This window comes from Ruditapes philippinarum, unplaced genomic scaffold, assembly GCF_026571515.1.
Source record: "Ruditapes philippinarum isolate M1 unplaced genomic scaffold, ASM2657151v2 ctg2084_1_1_1_1, whole genome shotgun sequence".
In the NCBI taxonomy this organism is placed as follows: domain Eukaryota; kingdom Metazoa; phylum Mollusca; class Bivalvia; order Venerida; family Veneridae; genus Ruditapes; species Ruditapes philippinarum.
Genome location: NW_026866378.1, coordinates 121327 through 142164, shown reverse-complemented (window position 1 = coordinate 142164; position 20838 = coordinate 121327). Strand labels below are relative to the sequence as shown.

Genomic DNA, 20838 nt, shown 5'->3' with positions numbered 1-20838 from the left:
AAAGCCATATGTCAATGGACTTTGAAAATATTTGAACTATTACAAAAACTTTAACGTAAATTCTAAGTCGAAAAAGGGGCATAATTCTGTCAAAATGCTTGAAAGAGTTACCTCCTCCTGTCTACAGGTTGGGGTCATGATGGTGAACAAGTATGCAAAGTTTTCAAGCCATATGTCAATGGACTTTGAAAATATTTGAACTATTACAAAAACTTTAACGTAAATTCTAAGTCGAAAAAGGGGCATAATTCTGTCAAAATGCTTGATAGAGTTACCTCCTCCTGTCTACAGGTTGGGGTCATGATGGTGAACAAGTGTGCAAAGTTTCAAAGCCATATGTCAATGGACTTTGAAAATATTTGAACTATTACAAAAACTTTAACGTAAATTCTAAGTCGAAAAAGGGGCATAATTCTGTCAAAATGCTTGATAGAGTTACCTCCTCCTGTCTACAAGTTGGGGTCATGATGGTGAACAAGTGTGCAAAGTTTCAAAGCCATATGTCAATGGACTTTGAAAATATTTGAACTATTACAAAAACTTTAACATAAGTGGTTACGCCGACGCCGACGCTCGGGTGACTGCAATAGCTCTACTTATTCTTATCGAATAGTCGAGCTAAAAAGGGGAATAATTCTGTCAAAATGCTTGATAGAGTTACCTCCTCCTGTCTACAGGTTGGGGTCATGATGGTGGTCAAGTGTGCAAAGTTTCAAAGCCATTGAAAATGGACTTTGAAAATATTTGAACTATTACAAAAACTTTAACGTAAATTCTAAGTCGAAAAAGGGGCATAATTCTGTCAAAATGCTTGATAGAGTTACTTCCTCCTGTCTACAGGTTGGGTTCATGATGGTAAACAAGTGTGCAAAGTTTCAAAGCCATATGTCAATGGACTTTGAAAATATTTGAACTATTACAAAAACTTTAACGTAAATTCTAAGTCGAAAAAGGGGCATAATTCTGTCAAAATGCTTGATAGAGTTACCTCCTCCTGTCTACAGGTTGGGGTCTTGATGGTGAACAAGTGTGCAAAGTTTTCAAAGCCATATGTCAATGGACTTTGAAAATATTTGAACTATTACAAAAACTTTAACGTAAATTCTAAGTCGAAAAAGGGGCATAATTCTGTCAAAATGCTTGATAGAGTTACCTCCTCCTGTCTACAGGTTGGGGTCATGATGGTGAACAAGTGTGCAAAGTTTCAAAGCCATATGTCAATGGACTTTGAAAATATTTGAACTATTACAAAAACTTTAACGTAAATTCTAAGTAGAAAAAGGGGCATAATTCTGTCAAAATGCTTGATAGAGTTACCTCCTCCTGTCTACAAGTTGGGCTCATGATGGTGAAACAAGTGTGCAAAGTTTCAAAGCCATATGTCAATGGACTTTGAAAATATTTGAACTATTACGAAAACTTTAACATAAGTGGTTACGCCGACGCCGACGCTCGGGTGACTGCAATAGCTCTACTTATTCTTATCGAAATAGTCGAGCTAAAAAGGGGAATAATTCTGTCAAAATGCTTGATAGAGTTACCTCCTCCTGTCTACAGATTGGGGTCATGATGGTGGTCAAGTGTGCAAAGTTTCAAAGCCATTGAAAAATGGACTTTGAAAATATTTGAACTATTACAAAAACTTTAACGTAAATTCTAAGTCGAAAAAGGGGCATAATTCTGTCAAAATGCTTGATAGAGTTACTTCCTCCTGTCTACAGGTTGGGTTCATGATGGTAAACAAGTGTGCAAAGTTTCAAAGCCATATGTCAAATGGACTTTGAAAATATTTGAACTATTACAAAAACTTTAACGTAAATTCTAAGTCGAAAAAGGGGCATAATTCTGTCAAAATGCTTGATAGAGTTACCTCCTCCTGTCTACAGGTTGGGGTCTTGATGGTGAACAAGTGTGCAAAGTTTTCAAAGCCATATGTCAATGGACTTTGAAAATATTTGAACTATTACAAAAACTTTAACGTAAATTCTAAGTCGAAAAAGGGGCATAATTCTGTCAAAATGCTTGATAGAGTTACCTCCTCCTGTCTACAGGTTGGGGTCATGATGGTGAACAAGTGTGCAAAGTTTCAAAGCCATATGTCAATGGACTTTGAAAATATTTGAACTATTACAAAAACTTTAACGTAAATTCTAAGTAGAAAAAGGGGCATAATTCTGTCAAAATGCTTGATAGAGTTACCTCCTCCTGTCTACAGGTTGGGCTCATGATGGTGAACAAGTGTGCAAAGTTTCAAAGCCATATGTCAATGGACTTTGAAAATATTTGAACTATTACGAAAACTTTAACATAAGTGGTTACGCCGACGCCGACGCTCGGGTGACTGCAATAGCTCTACTTATTCTTATCAAATAGTCGAGCTAAAAATTACCAAATTAGTATGAGTCTAGGGCTAGAATGTGGGGCATGATGATTGTCTTGTTTACCAGTTATGTTGTTAATTTCATGAAATGCCCAACACATCATCCATTGTTGTTTTTAGAGAAAATTAAAATTGTGTAGCCACCAGTATAGAGTCTGATCAGAATACTCAAATTTGCTGATTGGCTTGGTTCAATATATGTTATCTGGAAGTTGACAAATGTGGGGTTCTTATTTAATCCTAGGGTACAAACAAACTTTGATCATAATAGCTCCACAGGGCACTACCTTTCACATTACAGTAATCAATGTGTTGGGTACCTTTTTTTCCCCAATATATTTACCAAGTTGTTACTGTGAAATTTGTTTATACCCACACGAGTTCCGGAGTATTTGTATTCTGGTTGCATAAGTAAGTTATTTTTAGATTTAACTTTCATGGATTTAATATTCAACTTAATTGGTAGAGAATTGGACTGTGAACGGGCAACACGGGTTCAATTCTCTGACAATGCAGGTCACATTCGTTGTGATTAATCATGAAATTTTTTCTTTCTGTCATTTACACTGTACCTCATTCTGGCATGTACAGTTGTCAGTTCGTTACGAAAGATAAGGCAACTATAAGTACAGGTAAACAACTTGACAGCCTGCTCAAGAGCGATGCAATGGCTGAACTGCTGTCTGTTAAATTCAATATGGCTTACTGCCATGATTCGGAGTGAAAACTACCAACACAACCACAAGAGTTAATATTTGAGTTTTTATCTTTTCAGACTTTATACCACAGACTTACATGCTGCCAGCAGACTATAACCTTTTTGTAGAAGAATTTAGAAAGAATCCAAACACAACATGGATTATGAAACCCTGCGGAAAAGGTAAACACAATATGTACAATTGTATCTTACATAATAGTTTTTCACTTGTAGAACAGTGATAATATTTCACAATTTGATATCACAATTCATGCCCTTTTTATATGCCCAAAACAATTTCAGGCATATTATGTTACACCCCCTGGCGTCCGTCTGTCCATCTGTCCATTAGCAATTTTGTTTCCGGAGCATAACTTAAGTTCCATTTGGCCCACAATTTTCAAACTTCTTAGGATGATTGTCCAGATTGGATGGAAAACCCCTAAAGATTTTGGGGTCACAAGGTCAAAGGTCAAGGTCATTATTACCTTAAAACTGGAAATAGTTTACGGAGCATAACTAAATTACATTTGGCCCACAACATTCATAGAATGATTGGCCATATTGGGTAGAAGACCCCTATTAATTTTGGGGTACTAAGGTCAAGGTCACTATTACCTAAAAACTGAAAACAGTTTCCGGAGCATAACTTAAGTTCCATTTGGCCCACAATATTAAAACTTTGTAGGATGATTGTCCATATTGAGTACAAGACCCCTATTGATTTTGGGGTCACAAGGTCAAAGGTCCAGGTCACTATTGGTATTACATTAAAACTGAAAACAGTCTACGGAGCATAACTTAAGTTCTATTTGGCCCACAATATTTAAACTTCATAAGATGATTGTCCATATTGGGTAAAAGATCCCAATTGAATATGGGGTCACAAGGTCAAAGGTCAAGGTCACTATTACCTTAAAACTGAAAACAGTTTCAGCTCAATAACTTAAGTATTAATCAATCTACAGCTGTAAAATTTTATAGGATGTCAACAGCCATGTCCAATACATGACTCCTATTGATTTTAGGGTCATCAAGTCAAAGGTCAGGGTCTTGGGTGGCTACTGTTTTGATCCAAATATCCTGTAAATTGGTCTGAAATTTTGTTTTGATGATTTGTAGGTCGAGTTCGAACATGGGTCATCTCGGATGAAATACTAAGTCACAGTCCACCCAAATATGAAAAACGTTGTTAACACTCAAGTAGTCACATTTTTGACTCAATTATCATCAAACTTGGTCAGGATGCTTGTCTAGGTAATAGCTCGGATGAGTTCTCAAATGAAAAAGTCACAGGGGCTAAAAATAGAAAAATCTTTTTAACACTCTAGTGACTACTTTGTTATCCAAATAGGCTGGAAATTTGTCTGAAAGTTTGTTTTGATGATTTCTTGGTCAAGTTTGAATATTGGTCACCTGGGGTCAAAAACTAGGTCACACTGCTCAAATATAGATAATCCTTGTTCACACTCTAGTGGTCACATTTTTGACTCGCCTGGCATGAAACATGGTCAGAATGCTTGTCTAGGTAATTGTTCGGATGAGTTTGATGAGTTAGATGAGCGATCTAGGGCCATCTTGGCCCTCTTGTTAACAGTATTGAAAACCCCATGATAACACTTAAATTCAAACAAATTTTATCATGCTTATGAATACTATAATTAGTTTGTGCATTCACACAGGCAATCAAATCATCACATTTCTAAACTTTAAAAATTATAGTTATATGTAACATGGGAAATGCGTGATTTTCCCTTCTTATTGCAAACAATGTGCAGACAAACTTTTACCGTTCTAGCTTCATGGTGCACAATCTGGTGTACATTTTACAATAGTAATCAATGAATTAATGAAGTATAATTTGGAAATATACCATTAAATTAAGGCAAATTCTTTCTGAGCAGCCGTTGGGTCATTTAAACATCAACCATGGCATAACTTAAGCCATGGTTGATTTTTCGAATGGCCCATAGGTAGAGTTTCTAATACAAACAGAAATAGTACTGTCAATTTTTCCAAATAAAAACTGCAGACATTTATGCTAACAAAACTATTTTAGAAGTCTAAACATCAAAATAAGAACTAGAGTTCATGGAGAACCGTTTTTTTATCAAAGAAATGTAGCTGTCTCTGTTTTTATGAAATTGATAAAATTTGACAAACCTTAGTATGATGATAGGTGAAGTCCACCATCCAAACGTTTAAATTGTAACGTCAGTTGACACAGCCTCTTCCCACAGTCCTTATAAATATGATAATCATTAGGCAATGATATCTATGCTGCTGTTTTTGTCTCTATTTATACCATTCTGAATGACTATATGGTGAGGAAAATAATGTTTTAAAGGAAATTTTTCTGGATTGGAAACTTCAGATTTCCTCAGACCGTGGGAGTGTATACTTGAAAGTGCTTATCAATTTAAATCCTCTTGTTGAAAATGTAAGTAAACTGAAATTAAACTTTTGGCATGTAACATTACCTAGTAAATCTCTAGCAAGTTTATATAAATTATAAATATCCTTTAGCAGTCTTTCACAAACAGCTATTTTAACCCTTAAAGTGCTGGAACCGAAAGTGTTATGCCTTTGCCACCAGTATAGAGCCAGGCCAGCCTGCACATCCGTGCAGTCTGACCAGACTCTATACTGTTGGCTGACAAATTTTAAATATTCAAATTGATATCCCTAAAATTGATAATGGACAGTCCCAAAAATGGAAGTGGGACAAGTCCATTTAAGATATTCAACATGTTCAGGGTTAAGGTAAGCAAACATATTGTCAGTGCCAGAAAACAAAAAACAAAAATATTTAACATATGCTCACTTAAACACATCAGTTATTGTAATTATACCCCCACAAAAGAAGTTTAGGGGGTGTATATGGGAGTGCTTGTCGGTCGGTCAGTCCGTCTGTAGGTCCGTCGTATGGTCCACATCATGGTTTCCGGGCGATAACTAGAGTTTGGAATGAGATATTGTTTTCAAACTTGGTATATACCTTATGTGGAGACAGAAAAATGGTTTCTGGACAATGACTAGAGTTAGGAATGAAATATTGTAATCAAACTAGGTGTATTGCAAGCTTATATGAAGACACCGGTTGGTATAACATTAATGAACCCCCTTTAGGGTCAAGGTCACCATTACTGAAAATATAAAAAATGGTTCCTGGACAATAACTAGAGTTATGAATTGAGATATTTTAATCAAAATGGTGTATAGCAAGCTGATATGAAGACCACAGTTGGTTTAGCATTTGGACCCTCTGGGGTCAAGGTCACCATTACTGAAAATAGAAAAATGGTTTCTGTACAATAGCTTAAGTTAGGAATGAGATTTTGTAATCAAACTCAGTGTAAAGCAAGCTTATATGAAGACCCCTGTTAAGATTGCAGTTAATTGAAATAACTCTTTGAACACAGTTGATACTTCATTTAATATAGGTTGAGTTCAAATTTTTCTTCAGACCATTTATTTTTCAAACAGTCAAAGTTGCTGGTGGGGTATTAATTACCTTCAGTGATAGGTTTAGTTTTGGTTTTTAACGTTAGTCAACATTATTTCCATTAAAAGGATGGCCATCATCACTTATGTTCATCTGTAACATCTTTAAATGGTAAAAATCAGAGTGGGTAGAGAATTGAAACTGAATTAAAAACTGGTTCAATATCCTTATATGGTAAAAACGGTTAAATGTTTTAATGACTTATGTGACGTCTTGTTTGTTTCAGTTTTGGTCTAATCTAAGTGTTTCCTTATCATATGATTATAATTCTTTGAAAATAAGTGTTTGTACTAAGTGATTTCAGAGGCTATGGCCTACTGTTGCTGTACTATGTAGCCAATACAATGTGGCGAATGATGTCATTTTTAGTGGGTTTTTTTTAAGAAGCATACATTGTCTGGTTTCTATTCTGTTAACCAATACATTATGTGGCATATGATGTCATTTTTAGGTTTTTTTTAAGAAGCATACATTGTCTCGATCTGGAGAAGAAAAATCTGCTGTAAATATTTTATTTCTTACTCAGATGTAGCATTCAAAGGTAACAGAGTTAAAGCCTAAGTACAGTCTAAATACATTGTCTGTATTGCTTGTTTGTTAGGTAAAATAGTTTTTAGCCTGACATTTTTCAGAAAAAAAAGTAGTGGTATTGTTAGAGTCACATACTAGTATGTCGCCTTTGCCGTTGTCGCTTGGAAACTTGTATGTTCATAACTTTTTAAGTTCTTGGTGTATTGTCTTCGTACTTAGCCACAACAAGGCTTGGGACAATACCTTTTAGTAAACTAGACTAACTTTGACCTTCATCCATAAATGACCTTGACATTCAAGGTTAAGTGTCTAAATTTTGTTTGTTTTTTTTGCTGATTATTGCTTTAAGTGGCTACCACTTATTTTTGAATGGATTGTCCCCAAACTTTAACATAATAATCTTTTAGGATAGCCCTTTTAGTTGACCTGACAGACCTTTATCTTCACTCATCAATGCCATTTACCTTCAAGGTCAAATGAGACCTTTATCTTCACTCATCAATGCCATTTACCTTCAAGGTCAAATGTCCAAATTTTGCTTGTTTCTTGTTTTTAGTGGCTATTACTTTGTCATTTTTGAATGGATTGTCTTCAAACTAAAACGTAATAATCTTAAAGTATAACCCTTTAGGTTAACTTAAGACAGACCTTAGCTTTCATTCATATAAGACCTTGACCTTGAAGGTCAAATTAACGAAATTTTCATTTTTTTGGCAGTAACTGGCTGTAACTTTGTTATTATTGAATGGATTGACTTCATATTAAAACAGAACATTCTTTAGGATAAGACCTTCATGTATATCAAACTCAAATTGACCTTGACTGTATAATGACATTGACCTTGAAGGTTAAATTATTGAATTTTCACTGATTTTTGCTTTAATTGTAACTAAGTAATTAATAAATGGGTTATTTTCATACTTTGACAAAACAACATTTTGGACAACTTAAGCCTTCTTAAAGTTTGAACTGACCTTGCCTTTGACCTTCAAGGTCAAATGTCAAAATTTTGCTTGTTTCTTGCTATTATTGGCTATAACTTTGTTATTGTCTTTAAACTTGAACATAATAATCTTTTAGGATAGCCCTTTAAGTAAACCAGACATATATTGATAAATATTTTTTTTCTTCTGTAATATATATATGTATATACATACATGTATATATTATAGAAAATATATATATGTATATTTATATAAGATCCTTGATTGTCAAAAGAATTTTGATTATATTTTCTTAACATTGTCATTTATTTATGGAAAGGATTCATACTTTGCCAAAGCTAGTGTGACTAGACAGACCTTTAAAAAATATAAAAAGGAAAACATAACGTTTTTCCCTAAGAGTTGTTTTAACTGTTTCTTTGTTTGCTTTAAGTAAAAGTTGGCTCTTGCACATGTTTTTAAGTATTATAACAAAAACCTGTATATATATGTTTACATTTCAGCAAGAGGTATTGGTATTTTCTTGGTAAATAAACTGTCACAGTTAAAGAAATGGTCAAGAGATAGTAAAACTAGCAAGTAAGTTATAAATTCTCTTAAAAACTGTTCTCATCGTTTAATTATCAAAAATTGAGAATCCTATTTACATTGCTTTTATAGTCTGACAATCTTTTATTTATTTAACATAACCGGCAAAGTAAGAAATTGCAGATTCTGATTTGTAAATTTTAAATCCTGACTAGTGTTTTCAGGTCTTATAGATGGGTAAATACCATTTAAAATATATGAACCATTCAATAGAACCTGATCATTATGCAGACTTGTAGAATGACTTATATATCACAGTTTTGTGATGAACAGTCAAATTATTCCAGATAAACTAGATATATTTTATATCAAATTTTCCTTTGTTTCACTATAGTTTTTATTACAAACCTCTATTGATATATGCTACAAACCCTATCTTTTGTTTAAGTTTTGTACCACCAACATCAAAGGACACATATGTGATATCAAAGTATATAGATAATCCTCTCCTGATTGGTGGAAAGAAATTCGATCTCAGATTGTATGTTCTCGTCACATCTTTCCGACCACTAAAATGTTACATGTAAGTATAGAAAAAAGAAAATTTATACTCTCAGGTGTTATAGTAAAATAAACGTAATTTATCTAAGCCTATTTTTAAGAATTTATGTTGCTTATATGAACCGCGATGGATTCTACCTCCATAATAATTAGAAACCAGCAAGAAAACCTTGTTGTGACCTTATTAGGGTTTGGACACATGATCCCAGGGTTGAATGGCAGACACCTAAACCACCAAGCCACCAGTCTTGTTTCATTTCAATACTAGACATAAAAGAAAACTTGTTCATTACCACTTGTATGTTATTGATCATTTTAGTAAAAAAATGCCCCTTTTTGACAATCACCTCTTGCATATTCCCTGACACTCAGGTCTTTATTTACTCGCGCTAGTCGTAGGGTGAACATTTACTACGATCATTAAGTGGGGTTTTTTTTTTACAAGTATGCCCTTTTGACAAAAATTGGGGATAAAAACACAGTATTATTGCAAATGTGGAAGAAAAAAAATGAGGTTAATTGAAATTGAGGGAAAAACTGCATAATTTTTAAGAAGTTTTGCTTTGGGAAATCAGCCGTTGAACTAGGGCGCTAGCTGGTAAATGAGAGAAAAGAAGCCCTGCTTATAGAAGCAATTCATAGAAAATAAAATATTTATTGTTTTTATTTGCTATAGAGCACTTTGTCATTTTGAATGCCAGCGTCACAAAACTTTGGCTCAATTGGGAAAGCATTTATTTGTGTAAATTGTGTGAAAAGGAAAACAAATGTTGATGTCTTGTAGATGTCCTTTAGGCACATCTTTTATCATATTTTTTTACTTAATGTTTTTGAAGTAAATGTATACCTTGTTGTTGAATTTTCTATCTTCACCAGGTTCAAGCTTGGGTTTTGTCGGTTCTGTACTGTGAAATACAACGCCAATGTTAATGAACTTGACAACATGTTTGTACATCTTACCAATGTGTCTATACAGAAAACAGGAGTATGTTTTTTTTTCTCTTTCCATGAAGTTTAGTTTATACAAATTTATTTTAATGCATTATATAACCAAAAACTATGTATACTAAGCCATATAACCTGTCAGAATTCTTTATAACTGATATTTTGATTTTATAATACTTACATAACATATTATCAGAGAAAGATATATACATGAATTGTTCAAAAGTATATTTTTGTCAACAAGTCTGTGAAATCCATTCTTTATTTTCTCTAATACATCTTTATTTATGAAATACACAACATATTATCTAAAATACATGCATAATATAGTCTGTGTAATTGTGTTTTCAGGATGATTATAATGCAGTGCATGGTGGGAAGTGGACAGTACAGAACCTACGACTGTATTTAGAGAGCACTAGAGGAAAGGATGTTACAGATAAACTCTTCGATGAAATAGACTGGCAAATTGTACACTCATTAAAAGCTGTTTCTGTAAGTTATAATGGCAAATTGTACATTCATTAGAAGCTATTTCCGTAAGTTATAATGGCATATTGTACATTCATTTAAAGCTGTTTCTGTATGTTATAATGGCAAATTGTACATTCATTAAAAGCTGTTTCTGTAAGTTATAATGGCAAATTGTACACTCATTTAAAGCTGTTTCTGTAAGTTATAATGGCATATTGTACATTCATTAGAAGCTATTTCCGTAAGTTATAATGGCATATTGTACATTCATTTAAAGCTGTTTCTGTATGTTATAATGGCATATAGTACATTCATTAGAAGCTATTTCCGTAAGTTATAATGGCATATTGTACATTCATTTAAAGCTGTTTCTGTATGTTATAATGGCAAATTGTACACTCATTTAAAGCTGTTTCTGTAAGTTATAATGGCAAATTGTACACTCATTTAAAGCTGTTTCTGTAAGTTATAATGGCAAATTGTACACTCATTTAAAGCTGTTTCTGTAAGTTATAATGGCAAATTGTACACTCATTAAAAGTTGTTTCTGTAAGTTATAATGGCAAATTGTACACTCATTAAAAGTTGTTTCTGTAAGTTATAATGGCAAATTGTACACTCATTAAAAGCTGTGTCCGTAGTTATCACTAAAATCTGGTACTGTAAGTCATAATGGCAATTCTTAAGTCACTAAAACTTGTTATGTAAAGTTTGACACTCATTTAAAGCTATTTCTGTAAGTTATAATGGCAACTTGTACATTCACTAAAATATGGTATCATAAGTTATAATGGCAAATTGTACACTCACTTAAACTTGTTACTGTAAGTTACAATGGCAAATTGTACGCTCACTTAAACTTGTTACTGTAAGTTACAATGGCAAATTGTACGCTCACTTAAACTTTTTACTGTAAGTTACAATGGCAAATTGTACACTCACTTAAACTTTTTACTGTAAGTTACAATGGCAAATTGTACACTCACTTAAACTTTTTACTGTAAGTTACAATGGCAAATTGTACACTCACTTAAACTTTTTACTGTAAGTTACAATGGCAAATTGTACACTCACTTAAACTTGTTACTGGAAGTTACAATGGCAAATTGTACACTCACTTAAACTTGTTACTGGAAGTTACAATGGCAAATTGTACACTCACTTAAACTTTTTACTGTAAGTTACAATGGCAAATTGTACACTCACTTAAACTTGTTACTGTAAGTTACAGTGGCAAATTGTACACTCACTTAAACTTGTTACTGTAAGTTACAATGGCAAATTGTACACTCACTTAAACTTTTTACTGTAAGTTACAATGGCAAATTGTACACTCACTTAAACTTTTTTACTGTAAGTTACAATGGCAAATTGTACACTCACTTAAACTTGTTACTGTAAGTTACAATGGCAAATTGTACACTCACTTAAACTTTTTACTGTAAGTTACAATGGCAAATTGTACACTCACTTAAACTTTTTACTGTAAGTTACAATGGCAAATTGTACACTCACTTAAACTTTTTACTGTAAGTTACAATGGCAAATTGTACACTCACTTAAACTTTTTACTGTAAGTTACAATGGCAAATTGTACACTCACTTAAACTTTTTACTGTAAGTTACAATGGCAAATTGTACACTCACTTAAACTTTTTACTGTAAGTTACAATGGCAAATTGTACACTCACTTAAACTTTTTACTGTAAGTTACAATGGCAAATTGTACACTCACTTAAACTTTTTACTGTAAGTTACAATGGCAAATTGTACACTCACTTAAACTTGTTACTGTAAGTTACAATGGCAAATTGTACACTCACTTAAACTTGTTACTGGAAGTTACAATGGCAAATTGTACACTCAACTTAAACTTGTTACTGTAAGTTACAATGGCAAATTGTACACTCACTTAAACTTTTTACTGTAAGTTACAATGGCAAATTGTACACTCACTTAAACTTGTTACTGTAAGTTACAATGGCAAATTGTACACTCACTTAAACTTGTTACTGTAAGTTACAATGGCAAATTGTACACTCACTTAAACTTTTTACTGTAAGTTACAATGGCAAATTGTACACTCACTTAAACTTTTTACTGTAAGTTACAATGGCAAATTGTACACTCACTTAAACTTGTTACTGTAAGTTACAATGGCAAATTGTACACTCACTTAAACTTTTTACTGTAAGTTACAATGGCAAATTGTACACTCACTTAAACTTGTTACTGTAAGTTACAATGGCAAATTGTACACTCACTTAAACTTGTTACTGTAAGTTACAATGGCAAATTGTACACTCACTTAAACTTGTTACTGTAAGTTACAATGGCAAATTGTACACTCACTTAAACTTGTTACTGTAAGTTACAATGGCAAATTGTACACTCACTTAAACTTGTTACTGTAAGTTACAATGGCAAATTGTACACTCACTTAAACTTGTTACTGTAAGTTACAATGGCAAATTGTACGCTCACTTAAACTTTTTACTGGAAGTTGCAATGGCAAATTGTACACTCAAACTTGTTACCGTAGGTTATAATGGCAGCTTGTACACTCAATAAAAGTGTAACCAACTTATATTGGCAACTTGTACCTTCACCACTTAAACTTGTTAGTGTAAGTTATAACGGCAAATTGTACATTCACTAAAATCTGGTACTGTAATTTAAAATGGCAAGGTGTTCACTCACTAAAATGTATGTCTTTTACTTGTAATGGCAAATTGTAATGCATTTAACCTTTTACTGTAAGTTACAATGGCAAATTGTATACTCATTAAAAAACTGTTTGACTGTAAGTTGTGATGGAAGAATTGTATTCAAAAATGGCAGAATATAAAATAAAAGTCATATTGTACACTGAGTTAAAGGCATTTCTTTAAGTATTAAAGACAGATTGTTACAGCTAAAAATTATATTCTTTTGTAATTTATGAGACTTAAATTGAGTAAACAATAGATTCTTAAGCTAGCCTTTTTCAATTTATATGACCTAGTTAATTAATCTTGCAAAATAGTAAAATTAAATATAAAAATGAAATAAGTGTATGTAATTTTTCAGGGTGTTATATCAAATGATAGACATTGCATGGAATGTTATGGGTGAGTGCCATTTAATTATATATTTTGATATTTGAAATTAATTGATAAACGGTTTGGTCTTGATTGAAAGATGAGCAAGTTGTTTAAAGATATTTTAAATAGGGTGGAAAAGGTTAAACCAGTAATTTATATGTTACAGGTATGATATTATAATAGATGACAATCTGAAACCATGGTTGATCGAGGTCAATGCCTCCCCATCTCTCACCAGCACAACTTCCAGTGATAGAATTATGAAATATAAACTCATGAATGATGTCATCAACATAGTTATTCCCCCTGGAGAAGCCCCAGAGTAAGTACATAAATATTGTTATCTCCATTGAAAAAGCTCCAGAGTAAGTACATTATATTGTTATCTCCCCTGGAGAAGCTCCAGAGTAAGTACATTATATTGTTATCTCCCTTGAAAAAGCTCCAGAGTAAGTACATTATATCCTCCCCTAGAGAAGCTCCAGAGTAAGTACATTATATTGTTATCTCCCCTAGAGAAGCTCCAGAGTGAGTACATGATATTGTTATCTCCCCTTGAGAAGCTCCAGAGTAAGTACAAAATATAGTTATCTCCCCTAGAGAAGCTCCAGAGTAAGTACATGATATTGTTATCTCCCCTTGAGAAGCTCCAGAGTAGGTACATTATATTGTTATCTCCCCTAGAGATGCTCCAGAGTAAGTACATCATAATATTATCTCCCCTAGAGATAGCTTCAGAGTAAGTACATTATATTGTTATCTCCCCTTGAGAAGCTCCAGAGTAAGTACAGTATATTGTTATCTCCCCTAGAGAAGCTACAGAGTAAGTACAAAATATTGTTATCTCCCCTTGAGAAGCTCCAGAGTAAGTACATTATATTGTTATCTCCCCTAGAGAAGCTCCAGAGTAAGTACATTATATTGTTATCTCCCCTAGAGAAGCTCCAGAGTAAGTACATTATATTGTTATCTCCCCTAGAGAAGCTCCAGAGTAAGTACATTATATTGTTATCTCCCCTAGAGAAGCTCCAGAGTAAGTACATTATATTGTTATCTCCCCTAGAGAAGCTCCAGAGTAAGTACATTATATTGTTATCTCCCCTAGAGAAGCTCTAGAGTAAGTACATTATATTGTTATCTCCCCTAGAGAAGCTCCAGAGTAAGTACATTATATTGTTATCTCCCCTAGAGATTGCTTTAGATTAAATACATTATAGTGTTATCTCCCCTAGAGAAGCTTCACAGTAAGTACATTATATTATCTCCTTTTAAAGGTAATTTATACAGACTGTATTTACAGTATGCAATGTGTTAGTCACTTTCTTTCTTCACGTCACAATATTTTACTTTTAAATGTATTTTCCAAATTATTATGAAAATAAGCATGGATCTTGAGGTAATAGCGTGCAAGGAAATTATTGGTTGAATTTTATGATATCTTTCTCTCAATATTATTTTTTAAGTGGCCATTCAACACGTAGCTGCAATTTTACTTTTACTGAAATTAGCCCATTTAGTCGTAATCACTTGATTTTTACTCGGTATTTAACTTAATATCATCCATTTCCCGCTTCTTTCAACAACTTAAGATGTCATATTCTCTACCTGCAACCAAAACTGGTATTTCAAGAAACGAGTTTAACATGACAAAATATTTGATTTGTTTTTCCCATTAATTCTATTAAAGCAGGACGGTATGTCAACAACTTCAAGGGTCTGACACAATACGCATCTACCTCACAGAACGATTCTGTCGTAATTTAATACTTATGTTTGGAGTCTTCGTTATATTAAACAATGATACATGTATCTACATGATGTGATATCTTCCTTATTCTACTCACATTAAAAAGTGTTCATTCCAATTTTTATAAATCGGCCGCATCATATTACTATCATGTGTAAAGAGATTTACTTGGAAAACATCTTGACACTGGAAATAAATAACGACCAACAAAATAAATCCATTTATTGTTTAATTACTTAAAGTAAGTAAACCCTGAAGGTGTTCCCTGTTGCAAGGACAATATATCAAGTGTGGTTTGAATAGATGAAATTAGTTTTATCCACTAATAATTTTCCTTGAAATTGAAAATGAAAAAAAAAATCCTAGAAATTCTCTTTCTTAAATATGGTACCTAATGCGAGTGTTTTGTCAGGGGTTCAAGGTTACCCGGCTGTATTTTAATAAGTGTTTACCAGAAAGTCTATACACTTGTATGTCCCTAGATGTCTTTAGATCTATTTATAAACATTTTATTTTAATGTTTATATGGCATAGCTTTAGAATAAGTAAAACAATAATGTTATTATTTAACATATCATGCACAGGGACAGAGTGACCGTGACGGACTTAATGTAGTTTATGTGAACTTAATATAGTCTCAATAAGACAGTCATGTAGATCTTTTATAATAGAATATAGTGTGACACATATGTTTCAGAAAAACAACGTTCTTTGGGGCAAATAGATTTAAACATTTTATGAGACTTGTTTGTATTTTTGTATTAAAGATTTGCTTTTATATACATATACTGATCCGCGCACTGTTTAAAAAACTGCTTGGCGCTGATTGGAAAAGCGTCCGTCATATCATTCCCTGCGGTCCAGAGACCGCAGAGTATTGGTACGCGTTTTACTTTTGAGGCATGGAGGAGCACGTGACCAGTTTTCGGTGCATGGAGGAGCATGTGATCTGTAAACCGTACATGATTGGTTAATTGACCTTTTCGATATCCTGGCTAAATACCGTTTGTCGTTACTTTACGGAATTACCTCGAAGGAATTAGTCAGAATTAAACCTAATTAAGAACAAAAACCTATTACGTGATATTTCTAATTTTCTATAATTATTTTACCGTTTAAGGTGGAAAAACTTGAATGATTTATTTGAAAATTATCATTGTTTCTTTAATATATGTATCTCAAATTTTACAAACAATAAATTGTTTATACTGAAAATCTACAAAATTAAAATATTCGTAGTGGCATCTGCCATAATAAATAGAGATATTTTCTGCGTAAACTTGTGTGTTTACTTTTTTTTTTTTTTGCTTTTAATTATTCATAATATGGTAGGCCTATTTAATCATTTTCTTAAAAAGAAATAATTGTTTTATGTTCGACCTTCTCCGGTCCTCAACGGTCACCAGTTTTGAAAGACCTTCTATATTGATCGATTATTGTCAACTATATTCCCGATATAAACGTTTATTTATTTATTCCCCTCTGCCAAAACGGTGTTGAAAATAGTTAAATGAAATATCTTTATATCATGAAAAATGTTCCCCGCAGGAAACCATTTTTACTTGTTAAGGAATGTTGGCATGAAATTTGATGTCATATTTCTACGATTACAATATTTGACTATTATGTTGGAAATGTCATGTCACGGCTCAAATGTAAAGTTGATACAGTCATACATTTGATAAACGGTCACCCAAGGGAGAGACAAAATGTGGTCTTTATTGATAAGTGGTCTTTAATTGGAGGTTACTTTATTGAGTTTATTCCATTTTAACAATGAAAGGTTGTCAAAATAGTAGCCTTTATTTACAGGTTTATCTGTACTCAGAGGTGGTCTTTAACAAAGGTATGACTGTATGACATGTTGAAATGATTTAATGCAATTTGGGAGACCAACAAAATGTGCCAAAAGCTGATGTTGAGTTACTTCCCCTATATTGAATGTGTCACAGTTTGTTTTGTTGTTTGGCTGCATGCTCCATGATAATTGTTTCTTTCATTTTTCAGTGTAAGATGGAATAAAACAGTTGCAAAAGAAAACTTAGGGAACTTCTATGTGTTGTAAGTATTTTACATGTGTGATTAATAACCAATAAAAATAATAAAGGAATAGAACAATATTTATGTTGTTTTGTCAGAAGGCATAGACCATCAGAATTTTTTGATGTTTGCCCATCATTTAGATTTATTACAGTGTTAAGTTGATTGTTTGTCTGTTAGGGAATTGTTTCCTTGTATAGGCTGAAATGTCTAGAGCGTTGTTACTTTCACTTTTAATAAAGAGGTGGTAAGTTTGAATCCCAGCCACTTTGGGCATTTGTATCTTTCTGTTACTTATGAAAAATGTTCATAAGAAAGCCTAAAAAATAGTTTATAGTCTGGCTGAAAAAATTATTAATACAAGTGGGACATGATAGTGCTCCTCTACTCTAAGGAATGAATTTTACACTTTCTGTAGAAAAAGTTATGTGATCTTTTATTTTTTTTGTTTCTTACATCCTTGCCAAATTTTATATGTTTAAGTTGTTGTTTTACCCAAAATTCATTCGGGACTTCTATTTCTGCTGAGCTTTTGTAATACAAATTTTGAAAAAAAAAATTTGCTTTATATTTAAGGTATGATGAAGATCTTGCTCAGTCTGACCCAATAACCCTTGACCCCAGGAACAAGCTGGGTCCCGGTGCTCTTGGCATGAGAGGTGTTAGGGAACCAAAAGGTCGACCCTCTCCAGCAACCTGGAAATGATCAGACATTTTCCAATCTCTGTCTCTGAAGATTGCATTCTGTTAAATGTGGGGACAAAGTTTTAAGAAATTCATGTATAAATGTCTATGAACAAGTTCAAAATCATGGAAATGAACTTTTTTGTTCAAGATGATTGCTGGATATGAGAGCTGATCTGTGATATAATTTTATCATTTATACATAAAAAACATGAAATCATAGTTATTTAATTTAACATTTGAATTAATTTTACATTTGTAGGCTGTATGATATATTTTATTGAAGGATAATTTCATGCTGGACTTTACTTAAACAATATTACTTTTTACTGTAAGTGCAGAATGACCAATAGTGAAGCCAGCCAAGTTTCTTGCACACATTTTGTGTATTTCTATATTCCTATTTGAAAATGTCAACTTAATATGTGTGTAAAATATGTACAACTTGTTTAAGAATATTACAGGAAGCGGCTTTGTATGTTATGCATTTTATTTTCGATTTAATTGATTATGTATATAAAGTAAAATGTATAATGTCATCTAATTACTGTATAAAACTAGTCAGTACAATACAAAACTGTACAATAAAAAATGATACAATAAAGTCCAGAATAATACAATACAGTAAAGAATAATACAGTACAATACAAAATAATCCAAAACATTACAATACAGTACAATCAAATACAATACAGAATAATAAAGTACAATACATTAAGAACAATACAATACAGAATTAAACAATACAGTACAATATAGAATAGTACAGTACAATACAATACAGAATAATACAATACAAAGTAATATAATACAATACATAACACAAAACAGTAAAGAATAATACATTTCAATACTTTTTAATACAGAATAATCCAAAACATTACAATACAGTACAATTAAATAAAATATAGAATAATTCAATACAGTACAATACAGATTAATACAGTACAATGCAATACAGTACAAAAATAATACATTACAATGCAATACAGATTATTTCGATACAGAATAATACAATACAATACTTGTTCATTTCTCTTCCAGGCCTTTGGGCCATGCAAAATCCTATATACAAGGTAATAATTAACTTACTGATCAAGATTCATATCTAAGAGAAAGCCGAGTAGTTTGATATTCAGGTAATTATATGACAAATAATTGAATGTCAGGAAATGTTTACTGATGTGTTTCGCTTCTGACGCAAGGATAATGTAATGTAGTTGTGCTGTGATTGTTTTATATAAATAAAGAATACATTTTTTATTCAACAGGTAAAGATTTGTGTTGTTTTTACGCCAATTTAAAAAAAATTTGGTCATATCTCATAGGTTGATCTGCCTTCCCAGCTTTCCTGGATAACTAACCAGTAATTACTATTTCCTGGATAAACTAGAACTGCCATTATCATGGCGTGAATACCCCCGCATACCACTTTGTCAGAATCAACAGTGGCCATTTAGAGCTCAAGGACAACCTCCCTGCCAAATCTGAGGTTACTTAGCCAGTGCATTGCTAAGTTATGTATTCTACATGCTTCAAATGTGAAAATGTCAAAATCAATACATTGTGGACAGGACATTCTTTAGTAATTGAGAAGAAAAGCTTTTTTTTGTCAAGGTCCCTGTGACCTTGACCTTTGACCCAGTGACCTCAAAATCAATAGGGGTCACCTTATAGTCATGATCAACATCCATGCCAAATATGAAGACTGTGGGTCGAAGGAATCTTAAGTTAATGGGTGGACAAACTTTTTGAAGTCAAAGTCCCTATGACCCTGACCTTTGATCCAATGACCTCAAAATCAATAGGGGTCATCTACTTATCATGACTAACCTCCATGCCAAATATGAAGACTGTGGGTCAAAGGAATCTTAAGTTATAGGGCGGACAAGCTTTTCGAAGTCAAGGCCCCTGTGACCTTGACCTTTGACCTCAAAGTCAATAGGGGTCATCTACTAATCATGACTAACCTCACTGCCAAATATGAAGACTGTGGGTCAAAGGAATCTTAAGTTATTGGGCACACAAGCTTTTTGAAGTCAAGGCCCCTGTTACCTTGACCTTTGACCTGGTGACCTCAAAATCAATAGGGGTCATCTACTAATCATGACTAACCTCCATGCCAAATATGAAGACTATGGGTCAAAGGAATCTTAAGTTATTGGGCAGACAAGCTTTTCGAAGTGAAGGCCCCTGTGACTTTGACCTGGTGACCTCAAAATCAATAGGGGTCATCTACTAATCATGACTTACCTTCATGCCAAATATGAAGACTGTGGGTCAAATGAATCTTAAGTTATTGGGCGGACAAGCTTTCTGAAGTGAAGGCCCCTGTGACCTTGACCTTTGACCTGGTGACCTCAAAATCAATAGGGGTCATCTACTAATCATGACTAACCTCCATGCCAAATATGAAGACTATGGGTCAAAGGAATCTTAAGTTATTGGGCGGACAAGCTTTTTGAAGTGAAGGCCCCTGTGACCTTGACCTTTGACCTGGTGACCTCAAAATCAATAGGGCTTATCTACTAATCATGACTTACCTCCATGCCAAATATGAAGACTATGGGTCAAAGGAATCTTAAGTTATTGGGCGGACAAGCTTTTTGAAGTGAAGGCCCCTGTGACCTTGACCTTTGACCTGGTGACCTCAAAATCAATAGGGGTCATCTACTAATCATGACTAACCTCCATGCCAAATATGAGGACTGTAGGTCAA

The 20838-nt window shown here is 33.2% G+C and overlaps 1 protein-coding gene across 2 annotated transcripts in view; it reads left to right on the top strand.

Moving 5' to 3' along the window:
* The window catches only part of LOC132732331 (polyglutamylase complex subunit TTLL1-like), a 50218-nt gene extending 31371 nt beyond the window's left edge, over positions 1 to 18847 (top strand). For both annotated transcript variants that reach the window (XM_060718733.1, XM_060718734.1), the window contains exons 5-13: positions 3156 to 3260; positions 8561 to 8636; positions 9034 to 9168; positions 10023 to 10131; positions 10443 to 10586; positions 13635 to 13675; positions 13815 to 13970; positions 17403 to 17456; positions 18012 to 18847. In XM_060718733.1, coding sequence (XP_060574716.1) covers positions 3156 to 3260; positions 8561 to 8636; positions 9034 to 9168; positions 10023 to 10131; positions 10443 to 10586; positions 13635 to 13675; positions 13815 to 13970; positions 17403 to 17456; positions 18012 to 18141 — 950 coding nt within the window. In that variant the 3' untranslated portion in view covers positions 18142 to 18847. The remainder of the gene's footprint in view (positions 1 to 3155; positions 3261 to 8560; positions 8637 to 9033; positions 9169 to 10022; positions 10132 to 10442; positions 10587 to 13634; positions 13676 to 13814; positions 13971 to 17402; positions 17457 to 18011) is intronic.
* Positions 18848 to 20838: the final 1991 nt, after the last annotated feature.